Genomic DNA, 17862 nt, shown 5'->3' with positions numbered 1-17862 from the left:
AGTGTTAGCTGGAGTTCAGCTTTAAGTGCTTAACTACAGGGCACTTTCACCCCCTTCCTGCTCAGGCTAATTTTCAGCATTTAGTGCTGTTGCACTTTGATTGACAATTGTGCGGCCATGCAACACTGTACCCAAAGGAATTTTTTTAAATGTTGCAATTAAGTCATTTTTTTCTTCACTGATATGTACAATGAGGTGACATGACACTGATAGGCACTGATGAGGCGGCACTGATGAGAAAGCCCTGATAAGGGTGCACTGATAGGCGGCACTGATGGACACTGATGGGGCTGCACTGATGAGGAGGCACTGATAAGGGTGCACTGATAGGCAGCACTGATGGACACTGATGGGGCTGCACTGATGAGGAGGCACTGATAAGGGTGCCCTGATAAGGAGGCACTGATAAGGGTGCCCTGATGAGGAGGCACTGATAAGGGTGCCCTGATGAGGAGGCACTGATAAGGGGCACTGATAGGGAAGCACTGAAAAGGGTGCACTGATAGGCTGCACTGATGGGGCTGCACTCATAATCAGGGCACTGATGACTCATTATCATTGAAACTCCATGAGGTGAGATTTTGCATGGAGCCCCCAGACCGAGGGAGATTGACAGTTATTTTGTGTTTCTTCCATTTGCGAATAATCGCACCAACTGATGTCACCCTTGTCTCCCTTGTCAATCTTGTCCCTGACATACTTGGACAGCTCTTTGGTCTTGGCCATGGTGAAGAGATTGGAATCTGATTTTTGATTGCTTCTGTGGACAGGTGTCTTTTATACAGGTAACAAGCTGAGATTAGGAGCACTCCCTTTAAGAGAGTGCTCCTAATCTCAGCTCATACCTGCATAGAAGACACCTGGGAGCCAGAAATCTTGCTGATTGATAGGTGATCAAATACTTATTTCACTCATTAAAATGCAAATCAATTTATAACTTTTTTGAAATGTGTTTTTCTGGATATTTTTTTTGTTGTTTTGTCTCTCACTGTTAAAATAAACCTACCATGGGCAAACGTACAAAATCAGCAGGGGATCAAATACTTTTTTCCCTCACTGTGGCCATCTTTTGGCTATAGCGTGGCCAGAAAGTGGTTAATTATTCAAGTCCATTTACAGTAGATCTGCTAATCTAACACAACCCTCTTGCCAGACTGACAATGCTGCTATCCAAGGGTGACTCCGCTTCTCATTCATCCAGAGTGGAGCCATCCTTAGACAGGAGGTGTGTTACTAGGTGAAAATGAAAAGGAAAAAAGTCTTAACAAAGATAATGAATGCAGCCATCAGATTTAATGATTGGTAAACTGCAATGTACTGTATATTACATTTTTGTTTGTGGGTTTACAGTGGAACCTTGGTTTACGAGTAACGCGGTTAACGAGCATTTTGAAAGACGAGCAACTTTTTTTTTTTTTTAATTCTGACTCGGTTTGCGAGTGTTGTCTCGCAAAACAAGCATAATTCAAGCTAATGGGCGGTGCAGTACCGCATTTGGCCAGAGGTGCGGGGGGCGCCGGGGACACTCGTAACGGTTTGGAGCCGTTCGGAAATACTCAGAAGGACTCGGAAATACTCCATTCTGAGCCTTTCTGAGGCTTTCCGAGTTCACCCGAGCTGTCCCCAAGTATTTCCGAGGCTCTCCGGTGCCCCCCCCACCTCTGGCCACATGCGGTATTGCATGTAATAGAAGTCAATGCGGAACGAATTATCTTAGTTTCCATTGACTTCTATGGGGAAACTCGCTCTGATATGCGAGTGCTTTGGATTGCAAGCATTCTCCTGGAACGGATTATGCTCGTAATCCAAGGTTACACTGTATTACTGATTTCATAACTTTTTTTTTTAACTACAAAACTGATGGGGTTGCACTGATAAGGGTGCACTGATAGGCAGCACTGATGAGGGTGCACTAAAAGGCGGCACTGATAGGCGGTACTGATGGGGCTGCACTGATAAGGGTGCGCTGATAGGCAGCACTGATGAGGAGGCACTGATAAGAGTGCACTGATAGGCAGCACTGACAGGTGGTACTGATGGGGCTGCACTGATAAGGGTGCACTGATAGGCAGCACTGATGAGGAGGCACTGATAAGGGTGCACTGAAAGGTGGCACTGATAGGCAGCACTGATGAGGAGGCACTGATAAGAGTGCACTGATAGGCAGCACTGACAGGTGGTACTGATGGGGCTGCCCTGTAAGGGTGCACTGATAGGCAGCACTGATGAGGAGGCACTGATAAGGGTGCACTGAAAGGTGGCACTGATAGGCAGCACTGATGAGGGTGCAATGAAAGGTGGCACTGATAGGCGGTACTGATGGGCTGCACTGATAATCAGTGTAAATAATGTGCTGACGGGCTTACCAGTTATTGGCTCTCGTTTCCTTCCCATAGACACAATGTGGGAGGAAAGGACTGCCAATAACCGGCAAGTCTGTATACATGTAATCAGCTCTGTTTGGACACAGCTGATCACATGGTAAAGGGCTCTTTGTATATTTTGTTTTTGAGCTTATTACACTTTTTTTTTTTTTTTTTTACTACTGAACTGGCCAAAAACACTGTTTTATATCTGCCTGGAGTACAGCAAAATATTATAACCCATCAGGGGAAGGCATCTTGTCACAAAGTAGTATGTTAATTCCCTGGTTCTAATGCCGCGTACACACGGTCGGACTTTTCGTCTACAAAAGTCCGACAGCCTGTCCGACAGACTTCCGGCGGACTTTCGGCGGACTTGCAGCAGACTTTCTAACGAACGGACTTGCCTACACACGACCACACAAAAGTCTGACGGATTCGTACGTGATGACGTACACCGGACTAAAATAAGGAAGTTCATAGCCAGTAGCCAATAGCTGCCCTAGCATGGGTTTTTGTCCGTCGGACTAGCACACAGATGAGCGGATTTCGGGGTCCGTCGTAGTTACGACGTAAAGATTTGAAGCATGTTTCAAATCTAAAGTCCGTCGGATTTGAGGCTGAAAAAGTCTGCTGAAAGTCCGGAGAAGCCCACACACGATCGGATTACCAGCCAGCTTTAGTCCGTCGGCGTCCGTTGGACTTTTGTAGACGAAAAGTCCGACCGTGTGTACGCGGCATTAGACTTCATAGGCTGTGCCAACAATTACTCTAATATCGTTTATAAGGATTTCAGGATCAAATTTTGCACATTAGCGGTTCTACCACTCACTGCAAGGAGCGTAGGTGTTAATTGGTTATATATTTGGATTTCCTTTTTTACTATCACTGCAAACGAACACAATATTGCTATTCTCCTTTTCATGTTGGCCCATGTTCTTCTTTATACCTATTCTTGTCTCTTCTTCTTAAAGCAGCAGGGGTTTTTGTTCAGGAGCCGCAGCCTTAGAAAAAAGGACAGCTAGCGATTGTATATTATTTGAAGCTCAAGTGGCACTTAAGGGGTCAACGATGCAGTAAATAGGAATTATATACTGCGCTCTCCCTGTCTAAATGGGTTTTGTTGCTCGTTGCAGAGTGGAGCGCTTGTCAGCTCGGTGAAAAGGCTGTGTGTGGGGAAGGAATAAAAACTCGGCTTTTAGACTGCACCCGCAGCGATGGAAAATCTGTGAAAATGTCCTTTTGTGAGCAGGTAACGTTGAAGACTCAGACGGGGTACGGGCAGACACTCTTAACCTCTGGCGGTGCTGCACTCAGCATGGTCACGCTTAGTTCACTTTGCAGCTTTTATTTCAATTTTTTAAATAAAAAGAATATAGAATAACTGTAATCAACAGGAAGCCTCTTTTTCTAAAGTTTGCTTAGACCTTCCTGCAGAAAAGAGCTCTTAGAACTTGAAGGATAAGTGCGTGTTTCTTCAAAAAAAAATCAAGACTGACATCGCCTACCTGGCCTCTACAGCACTGAACTAAATCAAAGCAGAAACGTATTCACAAAATAAATGCTTGTTAACACTATCCAGCGTCTCCGGGGTTGGCTCAGTTCCAGCACTGTGTAGCTTTTTTCGAATTGCAGGGACTAGGCAGACTTGTCAATATACCCTATAGCCAGAGCCATCCAAGCGTGCTACTGTATCCAATAGAATTATAGAACGGCAGAGCTGCTCCTGTCCATATTTTGTTTTTGAAAACAAAAAAAATAGAATTTTGCTTCACTCTCTACTCTACACTATATTACCAAAAGTATTGCCTTTACACGCACATGAATTTAATGGCACCCCAGTCTTAGTCTGTAGGTTTCAATTTTGAGTTGGCCCACCTTTTCCTGCTATAACAGCTTCAACTCTTCTGGGAAGGCTGTCCACAAGGTTTAGGAGTGTGTCTATGGGAATGTTTGACCATTCTTCCAGAAGTGCATTTGTGAGGTCAGGCACTGATGAAGACAAGAAGGCCTGGCGCGCAGTCTCCGCTCTAATTCATTCCAAAGGTGTTCTATCAGGTTGAGGTCAGGATTTTGTGCAGGCCAGTCAAGTTCCTCCACCCCAAACTCGCTCATTCATGTCATTATGGACCTTGCTTTGTGCACTGGTGCGCAGTCATGTTGGAACAGGAAGGGGCCATCTCCAAACTGTTCCCACAACGTTGAGAGCATGAAATTGTCCAAAATTTCTTTGTATGCCGACGCCTTAAACCAAGCCCAACACCTGCAATACAAACCCCACACCATAATCCCCCCTACACCAAATGATGTGGACCTGTGGACAAGGTCTATAAAGACATGGATGAGCGAGTTTGGGGTGGAGGAACTTGACTGGCCTGCACAAAGTCCTGACCTCAACCAGAAAGAACACCTTTGGGATGAATTAGAGCGGATACTGCGAGCCAGGCCTTCTCGTCCAACATCAGTGCCTGACCTCACAAATGTGCTTCTGGAAGAATGGTCAAACATTCCCATAGACACACTCCTAAACCTTGTGGACAGCCTTCCCAGAAGGGTTGAAGCTGTTATAGCTGCAAAGGCTGTGCCAACTCAATATTGAACCCTACGGACTAAGACTGGGATGCCATTAAAGTTAATTGTGCATGTAAAGGCCCAATACTTTTGGTAATATAGTGTATATGGTCAAAATTATGTGGTAGCCCTCCAAAATGATTGAGTTTAAGTGTTTACAGTAAAGGTACTGTTAGAGCAGTTCTATAACCTCAAGGTTTTTCACCATAATGCATTAAGGCGAAAAACATTCTGTGCTGCAGCTTCCCTCCAGACCCCCCCCCCCCCCTTTTTCTTACCTGAGCCTGATCCGATGCAGCGATGTGCAGGAGCGCAGGGGCTCCAGCTGCTGTCTCTCTTCTCATTGGACAGATTGATAGCAGCGGGAGCCATTAGCTCCCACTGCTATAAATTAAATACTGTGACACGGGAGGGGGGGTGGAGCTGAGTCCCACTGTATGTGTTAATGGACGCAGCAGCGGGACTTGGGGGGGAGCGAGCTTGCTCGGCTTTCCATGGGGGAACCCGATGAAGAGGAGGGGTCTGGAGTGCTGGCGGGGGACCCCTTAGAAAATAATAGGGGCTGCTCTGTGCACAGATAAGTATGACATTTTTTATTTTAAAAAAAATTAATTGTTTACAACCACTTTATTGCTATAACATACAGTACAAAGACATTTTGGACAATTGTGCTCTTCCAACCTTGTAAAAACAGTTTGGAGATGGCCCTTTTCTGTTCCAGCATAACTGTGCCCCCGTCCACAAGGCCAGGTCCATAAAGACATAATTTGACAAGTTTAGGTTGGATGAACTTCAGTGGCATGGATCAGAGGCGTAACTAGAACTTTCAGGTCCCTGGTGCAAGAAACCATGAAGAGGCCTCCTGACCCCCAGTCGATGCCCTTCCCTCTGGGCTTGATGCTCTCCCCACTAATCCCGGGGCCCTTTATTTCCATCATAGGACTCTTTCACATGTTCTGCAATGGGCCCACTTCCTGAGTCTTAGGGCTCCCCCAAGGTGGCAAAATGCCAGGGCCCAGTCACAAATGTGACCTTTGCGACCCTGGAAGTTCCGCCACTGGTGTCAGTAGTTTTATTATTTTTTATTATTATTTTATGGGTTTTTTTTTTTTTTAACAATTGTATTTTTTTACAAATTTTTTGGAGCCCTGTTGAGGGGCTTTGGTGAAATATCAGGGGTCTAAATAGACCTCTGATGTTTCACCTTTGACAAAAAAAAAGGAGATTGTGGACTCATCTCTTCAATCTCCACCTCTGCAGCCTCAGCGGCACAGAATGAATGGAATAGCTCTGTATCGAGCTTCCCATTCATTCACAGTTATGGTTGGGCAGAGAAGTGATCAGTACCGATCACTCACTGTATCCATTCAGAAAAGGAAGGTGCCGGTAAGTGACATATTAACCGGTCTCTTCCTGCTGTCCATCCTGACACATCCCCCACAGGAGCCAGCAGCCTCCTGTAGCTACCTAATACCTGCTGGAGGGATGGCAGTACAAGAGGGCTTACAGCAGCTGCAGGAGGAAAATAGAGGGGATCAATGCCTCTGTATGTCACCCCCACAGCCGCTCCTATCCAGGTGTACAGGGGAACCGCATAGGCCCCCTGGAGCATGGGTGGTAGTCGCAGTTGCAACTCCTATACTTCAACCCTTGCCTGGACATAACCCTGGCCTCAACCCTATTAACACCTATGATGAATTGGAATGCCAATTGTGAGTCTGGTCTTTTCATTCAACATCATTACATGACCTTATAAATGTTCTTTTGACTGAATAAGTACACAGGTTTACAGACACACATCAAAAGCTAAACTAAAAGAATGGAGGCTGTTATAGCCACCATGGCCATGGTTTTGGAATGGAACATGCAACAAGCTCATACCGGGTTAATGGTCAAGTGTCAACAAACTTTTGACCACACAGTGTACTGCCCAGCATTTGGAGGATCCCTGGTATCAACCATCAAGAGTTAGGAGTCGTGGGCTTGAGCACTGCAGATAACTGTTCAAAGGGGAACCATCCATAGTAGAATTAATCCAGAAACAACATTTGGAGGGATGGAGCAGATTCCTATTCAGTAATCATATACGGAAACATTAGCAGGTTTTGCCAGGGCTGCTGTGTATTCCCAGTCTTGACCTGTTCTCATCACTAGTATTTCTTGCCATCCCAAGGGCCTTCTAGCAATCAGCTTGGTTTGACGTATTAGAAAGAGAATTCAGCAACCTTATTAATAAGCTTTGGCTTTCTACAAGCCCATTTGATTCTGTTGTGTCCAGAGGGTATCTCTGGGTGATATCCTAATTACAGTCTTATGTGGCCTTGTAACAACAAGTAATATGACCATTTTAAGGGTTGCTCATTTTTTAGGCTTGACGTGCTTGCCAAAATCCCAGAAGGCTCCCATGACAGCAAAAACATGTCAATAACACCATGTCAGCAGGACTTTATTTAATTTAGCCTTATCGGAGCACAGATCAATCTCCCAGAGTTTTGTTAGCTTCAAAATGTTATGTTCAGAATTGGCAGAGGAAAAAGATCACAGGAGCTTTAAACTTTGGTCCTCGTAGCTCTGTGTCCTTCGTTCCAACTGTGCCAACACATATTGTGAGCATGCCCTTGAAGTATCACTGACCTCTCTTGAGCCCTTATGACAATGCCTGGCAGACTTCCTTTACAGCTTTCCTTACCTTTAAATAAATAGATTTAGAAAAAAGTGTTATTAACCAGGGGCATTAGACATAGTAGGCACATGCCTATAGGAATTGGAAAATGGATCTTGGCAAGCACATGATTTACTATACCTACAGTTGACCAAACTTGCTACAATCTGATTGTACATCCACCTTCAAATGTAGAAATAACTATGTAGGGCAAGAGCATACCTAATTAGAATCTTATTGACTGGATCTTTTATGCAGGTGTATTGCACACTTTAAACGCTGCAGATAAACAAGGATCCCCACACTGCACAGCCAGGCACTCTGAATTTTCATGGGCACTTTTGAGACAGAGAATAGTCTGTGACTTTGTTTTTTTTTTTTTTTATTATTATTAGACGGTAATAATTTGGATAGGGATGGGAGGTTAAGGTTATAATCAACTTTAGCAAAACTTCAGGGACATTCTTCCTATATACAGAGATTTTGCGAACAAAACAGAATTAGAGAAAACAACAACCAAATAGAGCCTTATTGTCTTCCATTTCAAGATGCTTCATATTCTATATCTTATTTTGTTTACCCTATAGCTGGGGTTAAAGAAGCCTGAAAAGATGACTCTTCGCTGCCTCGTGGAATGCACAATTGATTGCCATGTCACGGATTGGTCGGCTTGGTCTTCTTGTTCGCAGTCTTGTGGGACTGGAGGTGAGTGTCACATGGTCTGTGGTCTCCAGTGATATGTGACTTTGGTGCACTTCTGTATTTCTGCTCTCTTGTGGTCGATAATCTAGAGTTCTCTCCCATGTGAGGTTATACTGCTGTTCTGAAAAGCAGTCCGAGGTGGACAGGCAGTTAGGTGATATGTTTCCTCTATTAGCAGGTTATTGAATCATGTGCTGGAAGCTTGTTGTATGCAGTGTGTATACCTTTACTTTCATGAAGGATATCAAAGCTTGTCTTTATCATGGAACGGGAAGCAGGTTACAAACAAGTACACATTTAGATACAGACGTTACATCCTGTCATTACTTTGTAATAGAATACACACTATAATACTGCAATACCGCCTACTGGATAGATAGGTATAATGCATATATATAGTTCACAGTACATTACATGCTATTGTCCATCCAACACCCCTTCTCAACAGCATGCGCTTTGTTAAATTATATTCCGCTTCTTCTGAAAAGAACCATGACTTTCCTTAGATAAAGGCTTGCTAAGTGCATCGGCGGTCATCTCCTCTGACGGGCAATATTGAATGTCAACACCTTGCTCTTGATTGTCCCTCAGTAGGTGATACGTGACATCAATGTGTTTGGTCCTAGGATTGACCCTTTCTGATTGCGTAAGCTGTATACATCCCTGTTTGTTGTCAAAAATGGGAATTGGTTTTGAAATGCCTATCCCAATGTCCACAAAAAGTTGACAAATCCATATTGCTTATTGACATGTGTATGCTGCTGCAATGTACTCTGCTCCAGTTGAAGATAGATAGAGCGACAATTGCTTGCTTTTGAGTAGACCAACTTATGGTTCCTTCCCCATACTGGAAGATGAATTTCAGCCAGCGGTCGGCTTTTAATGTAAAAGCAATCCTAGAGGCTAATTAGCATCTAGACTGCTTTTACAAAGAGTGGAAGGGAACATCCCTCCCGCCATCTTCCATGGTTTCTCGGGCTCTCCTGTCCCACCAGGGAACCCGAGAATGCAGCCGGTGGTTCCGCCAGCTGACCATAGAGCTGATCGGAGACCAGAACGGCTCCAATCATCTCTATGGCCTGAGAAACCGGAAGCTACAAGCATTTCATGACTTGAGGATATAAACAGCATTATTGAGAAATTGGGAAAGCATTTTATCACAGCGATCTTGGTGTGGTCAGATGCTTTTTGGGCAGAGGAGAGATCTAGGGTCGGTCTCATGTCGTATATAAACGGCAATTGCACCATGCATGTGAGGTATTACCGCGAACGTCAGATCAAGGGCAGTAATTTTAGCAGTAGATCTCCTCTGTAAATCTAAAGTGGTAACCTGTAAAGGCTTTTAAAAATGTATGTAGTTTGTCGCTGCTGCAATTGTGCACAATTTTAAAGTATGTCATGTTTGGTATCCATGTACTCGGCATAAGATCATCTTTTTTATTTCATCAAACATTTGGCCAATATAGTGTGTTTTAGCGCATTAAAATGAAAAAAAAAATTTTTCCCCAAAAAAATTGCGTTTGAAAAATCGCTGCGCAAATACTGTGTGAAAAAAAATTGCAACACCCACCATTTTAATCTGTAGGGCCTTTGCTTTAAAAAAATATATATAATGTTTGGGGGTTCAAAGTAATTTTCTAGCAAAAAAAATTACCCCCAAATGATCCCTTTTTGGAAAGTAGACACCCCAAGCTATTTGCCGATAGGAATGTTGAGTCCATGGAATTTTTTTTTTTTTCCACAGGTTTCGGAAAAATTACAAACTTTTTTTTTTGCACAAAGTTGTCACTAAATGATATATTGCTCAAACAAGCCATGGGAATATGTGAAATTACACCCCAAAATACATTATGCTGCTTCTTCTGAGTATGGGTATGCCACATGTGTGAGACTTTTTTGGGAGCCTAGCCGCTTACAGGACCCCGAAAACCAATCACCGCCTTCAGGCTTTCTAAGGGCGTAAAATGGTGATTTCACTTCCTCACTGCCTATCACAGTTTCAGAGGCCATGAAATGTCAAGATAGCATAAAAATCCCCAAATGACCCCATTTTGAAGAGTGGACACCCCAAAGTATTTGCTAAGAGGCATGGTGAGTATTTTGCAACTCTCGTTTGTTTTTGAAAATGAAGAAGGAAAAGGAAATTTTTTTTTCAATTTTCTAAACTTTGTGACAAAAAGCGAGATCTGCAAAATACTTAACACGCCTCTCAGAAAATAGCTTGAAGTGCCTTCTTTCCAAATAGGGGTCATTTGGGGGGGTTTTGTGCTTTCTGGACATTTCATGGCCTCAGAAACTGTGATAGGTAGCGAAGAGTGAAATAAAAAATTTACGCTCTTAGAAAGCCTGAAGGCGGTGATTGGTTTTTGGGGTCCTATATGCGATTAGACTGTCAAAACGTCCCACACATGTGGTATCTCCGTACTCAGGAGAAGCAGCAGAATGTATTTTGGGGTGTAATTTCACATATCCCCATGGCATATTTGAGCAATATATCATTTAGTGACAACTTTGTGCAAAAAAAAAAAAAAGTTTGTAAGTTTCCCGAAACTTGTGGCAAAATATAAAATATTCCATGGACTCAACATGCCTCTCAGCAAATAGATTGGGGTGTCTACTTTCCAAAATGGGGTCATTGGGGGGGGGGGGGTGCTATCTGGGCATTTTATAACCTTCGAAACTGTGATAGGTAGTGTGGAGTGAAATTAATAATTTACGCCCTTAGAAATCCTGAATGCGGTGATTGATTTTCAGGTTCTGTATGCGGCTAGGCTCCCAAAAAGTCTCACACATGTTCAGGAGAAGCAGCAGAATGTATTTTGGGGTGTAATTCCACCACATATAACCATGGCATGTGTGAGCAATATATCATTTAGTGACAACTTTGTGTTAATTTTTTTTTTTTTTTGTCATTTTTCAATCACTTGTGACAAAATAATAAAATATTCAATGGGCTCAACATGACTCTCAGCAATTTCCTTGGGGTGTCTACTTTCCAAAATGGGGTCATATTGGGGTCATATTGGGGGGGGGGGGGGTTGTACTGCCCTGCCATTTTAGCACCTCAAGAAATAAGATGGCAGTCATAAACTAAAAGCTGCATAAATTCCAGAAAATGTACCCTAGTTTGTAGACGCTATAACTTTTGTAGAAACCAATAAATATACGCTTATTGACATTTTTTTACCAAAGACATGTGGCTGAATACATTTTGGCCTAAATGTATGACTAAAATTGAGTTTATTGGATTTTTTTATAACAAAAAGATATAAAAAAATATCTTTTTTTTTCAAAATTTTCGGTCTTTTTCCGTTTATATCTCAAAAATGAAAAAATCGCAGAGGCAATCAAATACCATCAAAAGAAAGCTCTATTTGTGGGAAAAAAGGACACAAATGCCAAAGTGCCAAATTATAAAAAGTGCTCTGGTCATTAATGGGCCAATTCTTTCAGGGCTGAAGTGGTTAATGTCTCCATATAGGAAAGCAGTTTTAACGTCTGAGTGTTTCACTTGCATGTCCTTCCTGGCTGCAATGCTAAGAAGCGCTCTGATGGTGGAGTGTTTTATGACGGGAGCGAATGTTTTATCGTAATCTTCACCGAATTTCTGGGAGTAACTCATGGCAACTAGTCTGGCTTTGTATTTTGTGGATATTCCCTTCTGTGTTTTACTTTACTTTGAAAGTCCACTTAGTTTTGCGGTTAGGAGGGAGCTCTGTGAGTGTCCAGGTTTTATATTCTTGAAGTGACTTTAATTCTTCTTCTGATTTCTTCTTTTCTCCATTTATTGGCTTCATGTTTTGGCAGTTTTTATCTGTCTTCCCAGGATGTTGGTTCAAGTATGTTGTGTGTTTTGACAGTATATGATAGTGTGTGGGGTGGTATCCCCTTTGTAGTCGGAGTGGATCTTCTGACTTCAGGCAGTTTGGCAGGGTCTGGTGGGGAACTTGATTTAGGCGATATGAGTTCTCTTATTCTGACTCTTGCACAGGTTCGCTTTGGTCAACCTTTCCTTCTGGTTTGCTTGGCATATTGACTTCACAGGTTTCAGAGACTGGTGTTTCTGGTGATGAACTCTCATCAAAATAAACACCATTGCTTATTGTCACTCTGTCAGTCTTTGGGTGTAGGATTCTATAACCCTTAGTTTGCTCACTGTAGCCTACTATAATGCTCTCTATGGCTCTGTTCTCCAGCTTGGATCGCTTCTCACTTGAAATATAGGCATATGCTTTACTTCCAAACACTCTGATGTGCCCTATGCTGGGCTTTGATCCATGCCACATTTCGAATGGAGTACTTTTAATGGCTCTTGAAGGTAGTCTGTTCTGTAGGTAGGTTGCAGTTATGACTGCTTCTCCCCAGTACTTGTGAAGTAGGTTGGCATCCATCAACATGCATCTGGCCATTTCTATAAGAGTACGATTTTTCCTTTCTGTTACACCGTTTTGTTCAGGAGTGTATGGTGTGGTTGTCTGGTGTACAATTCCTTGTCTCTTCAGATATGAGGCCACTTCTTTGCTTATGTATTCTCCACCATTGTCAGTGCGTATTATTCCTGGTTTACGTTGGAAGTTGTTGCTAGACATTGCACAAACTCTTGAAATTTTTCTGATGTTTCATTCTTGTGTGTCATCAGATAAGTAGTTGTGTACCTGGAATAATCATCAATGAAAGTCAGTAGATAGCTGTTCCCGCCTGACGTGGGAGTTTTCATTGGACCACATACATCACTGTGTATGAGCTGCAGGGGGTGTGTTTTTCTTTGAGATGGCTGTGGAAGAAGAGCACGTGTGGCTTTTGTTTCTATACAGCACTTGCATTTCATGAGAACTTTGCAAGGCGCTATTGTCAAATCTTCTGATAAGCCTCTCTTAATAAAAAAGTCCTGTATAGCTTCTGGACTTCTGTGCCCCAGCCTCCTGTGCCATAAGTGAACACATTTGCTCTGTAGGTCATTAGAGAATAAATTGTCTTGCTAGTCTGTGGTGATGAGCCTATATAGGTGATCATCCAGTTTTACTTTTGCAAGGAATCGCTTATTATTGTGAATTCATCACCCTGGAACTTAACTGTGAGAACGTTGTTTGCAATAGTTTTCACTGATTGAAGGCTGCCTTTTAGTTCTGGAACATACAGCACTTTCTTTACAAGGATACTCTACTTGCCTTGTGGTGTAATGCAGTTCAGGAAACCCTGGCCTTTACCTTCTGCAGTGATGCTTTTCCCATTTGCTAGGAAAACTTTGTCTTTTGCACTGTAATCAATGTTTGTGAAGAAGGTCTCATCGCTAGTCATGTGGTTTGTTGCTCCTGAGTCTATACACCAGCCGCATGGCTTGCCACTCCTTTAAAGGTGCTACTCCATGGAGTGTCTGCAGTTTCCATAGTGGCTGCTTTGACTCTCTCTTCTGTGGATAGCTGTAGTTTTCACTGCTCGGCTTTCCAGATAGAACAGCCCTTTTTTAAGTGACTAGTCTTTTTACAGCGAAAACATGCTCTGCTTTCTTTGTTGTGCTTTATGCCTTTGTACATCTTAAGAGCTTTGTCATTATGGTGCATATTTTCTTTCCTTCTGTCATATTCATTGATTAATTTGCCTTTGACATATTCCAGTGTCAGCTCCTGCTCGGGTCTGATTTCTAAAGCGGTAATAAGAGCAGTATATGTCTCTGGAAGGCTGCAGAGGAGCAGGGTAACAAAATGGTTATCTTTGATGTCCTCTCCGATGGCGCATGGCTGCTCTCTAGCATAGCTTTCCTGTGGTCACACATTTGCTGGCCTTCTTCTAGTCTCATCTTGTATAACTTTCGTAGCAAAAACAGTTTGTTGTTTAGACTTGAACGATCATGCAGCTTTTGTAATGAAGTCCACATACCTTTGGCTGCTTTCTCTGTTCTTATGTGGATAAGCTGGTCATCTCTACTAGCAAGCTTATAGTGGCTTTTGCCTGCTTCATCCTTGTTCAAAAGCATTTCTAGCTTAAACTTCCACAGCTGGTAATTGATATTGTTCAGCTTTGCAATTGCAAACTTCACATCTGAACCGCTTGCCTTCTTACAGTAGCTTGTATACAGGACTCACTGTACTCACTGAGTTGCAGAGTTCTCTTTCCAGTTCCTGGGTTTGCTGGGGGTGTCTGGGCCTGAAACCTATTAGCATGTTATTGAATCATGCGCTGGACGCTTGTTATATGCAGAGTATACCTTCACTTTCATGAAGGATATCAAAGCATGTCTTTATTATGGAACAGGAAGCAGAATACAAACAAGTACACATTTAGATACAGATGGTACATTCTGTCATTACTTTGTATCATAGAATACACACTATAATACTGCAGTGCCACCTACTGGATTGATAGGTATAATGCATATATATAGTTCACAGTACATTACATGCTGTTGTCTGTCCAACAGCCTCCTCACTGCCTGCTTTAACCCTCAAAATGTTGCACCAGTGTGCCTTACACGTGGTTGCACGCCTGTTGCAGCGAGGCCCCGCAATGTTGAGATTTTCTTAATTTATGTAAAACCTTTATCCCGAAAGGAAAAAAAAATGTTTTTTGTAACTGTTTATAGAATTGTAGCTGGAGCTCAGCATTGTTAGTCATGTATATGTAAATCTAAACCTAGTCTAACACTATTCCCCCCCCCCCCCCCAGCTAGATTTTTACCCTTATGTGTTCACATTTGTATGTAAATGTGTAAAAGACTATTTCCATCTAATGAATTAGGTTTTGCCAGTAGGGTGTTAGAGCTCCAAGCTGGTTGTTAATTCCACTTGTTAATAACACATGAACCATTTCTATCCTTAATGAATCTAGTGATATTGTCACATGTGATGTCACTTCAAATCAGGTGCAAAGAAAAAAAACAGCATTTTTCTTGCACATGATTGGATGATGGGAATCAGCAGAGCTTTACCATGTTTTCTATGCTCTGGGGAAAATGAGTGCAACCGTCTATTTGCCTTTAGTAAATCCACCCCAATGGTTCTCTGAGATTCATGCTGCATCTCTCTCATTCAGTTATGCACTATCTTTGTTTTGTTCATTCTCTCACTTATTTGTGCTTTCTTTTTCCTTTCCTCCTTCCTCTATTCTTTTCCTCTCTTTCCTTCCCTTATTTCCTTCCTTCATTTTCCTCCCTTCCATTCTTTTTGTTTCCCTCCCATGTCTTTCTCATTTCCCTCCTTGCTTCATTTCCCTCCTTGCTTTTTTTCTTTACCTTCCTTCTTTTGCTACCTTCCTTCCCTTTCCTTATTGCTTTTGTTTCTTTCTTTCCTCCTTCCATCCCTTCCTTCCTTCTCTCCTTTTCATGTTCCTTCCTTGTTTCTCATTCTATCCCTCAGTCTCTCTCCCTCTTTCTTTCTTTCTTTCTTTCTTTCTTTCTTTCTTTCTTTCTTTCTTTCTTTCTTTCTTTCTTTCTTTCTTTCTTTCTTTCTTTCTCTTCCTTCTCTACCTTCTCGTTTCCTTCATTTTTTTTTTCATTCTGTCACTCAGTCTCTTTTTTTTCTTTCCTTTCTTCCCTCCCTTCCTTTTCTTTTCCTTCTTTCCTTTTTTTCTCATTCTGTCCCTCATTCTTCCTTCCGCTCTCTTTTTTTCTACCTTCCTTCCTATCCTCTTTCTTCCCTTTCCTTCCTTCTTCTTTTTTTGTTTCATTCTGTCCCTTGGTATTCCTATCTTTCTTTCCTTCCTTCTCTACTTTCCTTCCTTCCCTCCATTTCCTTGCTTCCTTCTCTACCTTACATCCCTTTCCTTTCTTTTTTCATTCTGTCTATCAGTCTCTCTCCCTCTCTTCTCATTCTACTTCCTCTACCTTCCTTCCTATCCTCTTTCTTCCCTGTCCTTGATTCCTTCCTTCCTTTGTTCTCATTCTGTCCCACAGTCTCTCGCTCTTTCTTTCTTTCTTTCTTTCTTTCTTTCTTTCTTTCTTTCTTTCTTTCTTTCTTTCTTTCTTTCTTTCTTTCTCTCCAGCAGGGGAAAAAATTCCTTCCTGATCCCCCGAGAGGCAATTGGATATTCCCTGGATCAACTGTACCTATAAATATTAGTATCCAGTTATATTATGTACATTTAGGAAAGAATCCAGGCCTTTTTTAAAGCAGTTTACTAAGCTGGCCAGAACCAACTCTGGAGGGAGTCTATTCCACATTTTCACAGCTCTCACTGTGAAGAAACCTTTCTGTGTTTGGAGATTAATTCCCTTTTCCTCCAGATGTAAAAAGTGCCCCCTTGTCCTCTGTGATTACCTTAAAGCGAATAACTCAACACCAAGTTCACTTTATGGACTACTTATGTATTTATACATGTTGATCATATTGATCAGATACCCATTTATCTCCTCTTTTCAATAGAGAATACATTCAGTTCCTCTAATCTTTCCTCACAGCTCCTCCATGCCTCTTATCAGTATGGTTGCCCTTCTCTGCACGTTCTTCAGTTCCCCGATATCCTTTTTGAGAACTGGTGCCAAAAACTGAACTGCATATTCATTTTGAACGTGACTCGGATACGACGGGACTAGAAAAGGAAGTCAATCTCGCCGCTTTTATGGGCGAGATTGACACCTTGCGGGCCCCGTCGCGGGGCATACCAGGCCCTTAGGTCTGGTATGGATTTTAAGGGGAACCCCTACACCAAAAAAACGGCATGGGGTCCCCCAAAAATCCATACCAGACCCTTATCCGAGCACGCAGCCCGGCCGGTCAGGAAAGGGGGTGGGGACGAGTGAGCGCCCCCCCTCCTGAACCGTACCAGGCCGCATGCCCTCAACATGGGGGGTGCTTTGGGGGAGGGGGCGCCCTGCAGGCCCCCCCCACCCCAAAGCACCTTGTCCCCATCTTGATGAGGACAAGGGCCTCTTCCCGACAACCCTGGCCGTTGGTTGTCGGGGTCTGCGGGTGGGGGGCTTATCGGAATCTGGGAGCCCCCTTTAATAAGGGGGCCCCCAGATCCCAGCCCCCCACCGTATGTGAATGAGTATGGGGTACATGGTACCTCTACCCATTCACCTAGGGAAAAAGTGTCAATAAAAAAAACTACACTGCACAGGTTTTTAAAGTAAGACCGGGGGTCTTCTTCCAGCTTCGGGGGTCTTCTTCTGGCTTCGGGGGTCTCTCCGGTTCTTCTCCGCGCTCTCCAGGTCTTCTGCCAGGCTCCTCCGTTATCTTCTGCTCTTTTGCCGCTCTTTTGCCAGCAGGGGCCCAGACTTCTGCCTTCTGCCTTCTTCTCTTCTTGCGATGTTGACACGACGCTCTCTCCGGCTGGTATGCTCTCTGAACGCTTCGATGTGACTTATATAGGCGGTGACCCTGCCCCCTTATGCCGTCACAGTCTCTGGGCATGCTGGGACTGTGACGGTTTAGGGGGGCATGGTCAACATCACCCGGTGACCCCGCCCCCTTATGCCGTCCCAGTCCCAGCATGCCCAGGGACTGTTACGGCATAAGGGGGCGGGGTCACCGCCTATATAAGTCACATCGGAGCGCTCAGAGAGCATTCCAGCCAGAGAGAGCGTTGTGTAAACATTGCAAGAAGAGAAGAAGGCAGAAGTCCGGGCCC

At 43.3% G+C, this 17862-nt stretch overlaps 1 protein-coding gene across 2 annotated transcripts in view; it reads left to right on the top strand.

Moving 5' to 3' along the window:
* Window positions 1-17862, top strand: part of THSD7B (thrombospondin type 1 domain containing 7B) — an 807368-nt gene that overhangs the window by 669054 nt on the left and 120452 nt on the right. For both annotated transcript variants that reach the window (XM_073634254.1, XM_073634253.1), the window contains exons 20-21: window positions 3500-3615; window positions 8184-8301. In XM_073634254.1, the coding sequence (XP_073490355.1) occupies window positions 3500-3615; window positions 8184-8301 (234 nt within the window). The remainder of the gene's footprint in view (window positions 1-3499; window positions 3616-8183; window positions 8302-17862) is intronic.

The sequence above is a fragment of the Aquarana catesbeiana genome, linkage group LG06, assembly GCF_042186555.1.
Source record: "Aquarana catesbeiana isolate 2022-GZ linkage group LG06, ASM4218655v1, whole genome shotgun sequence".
Taxonomy (NCBI): domain Eukaryota; kingdom Metazoa; phylum Chordata; class Amphibia; order Anura; family Ranidae; genus Aquarana; species Aquarana catesbeiana.
The sequence above is the reverse complement of the archived record's forward strand: the minus strand, read 5'-3'. Positions and strand labels throughout refer to the sequence as shown.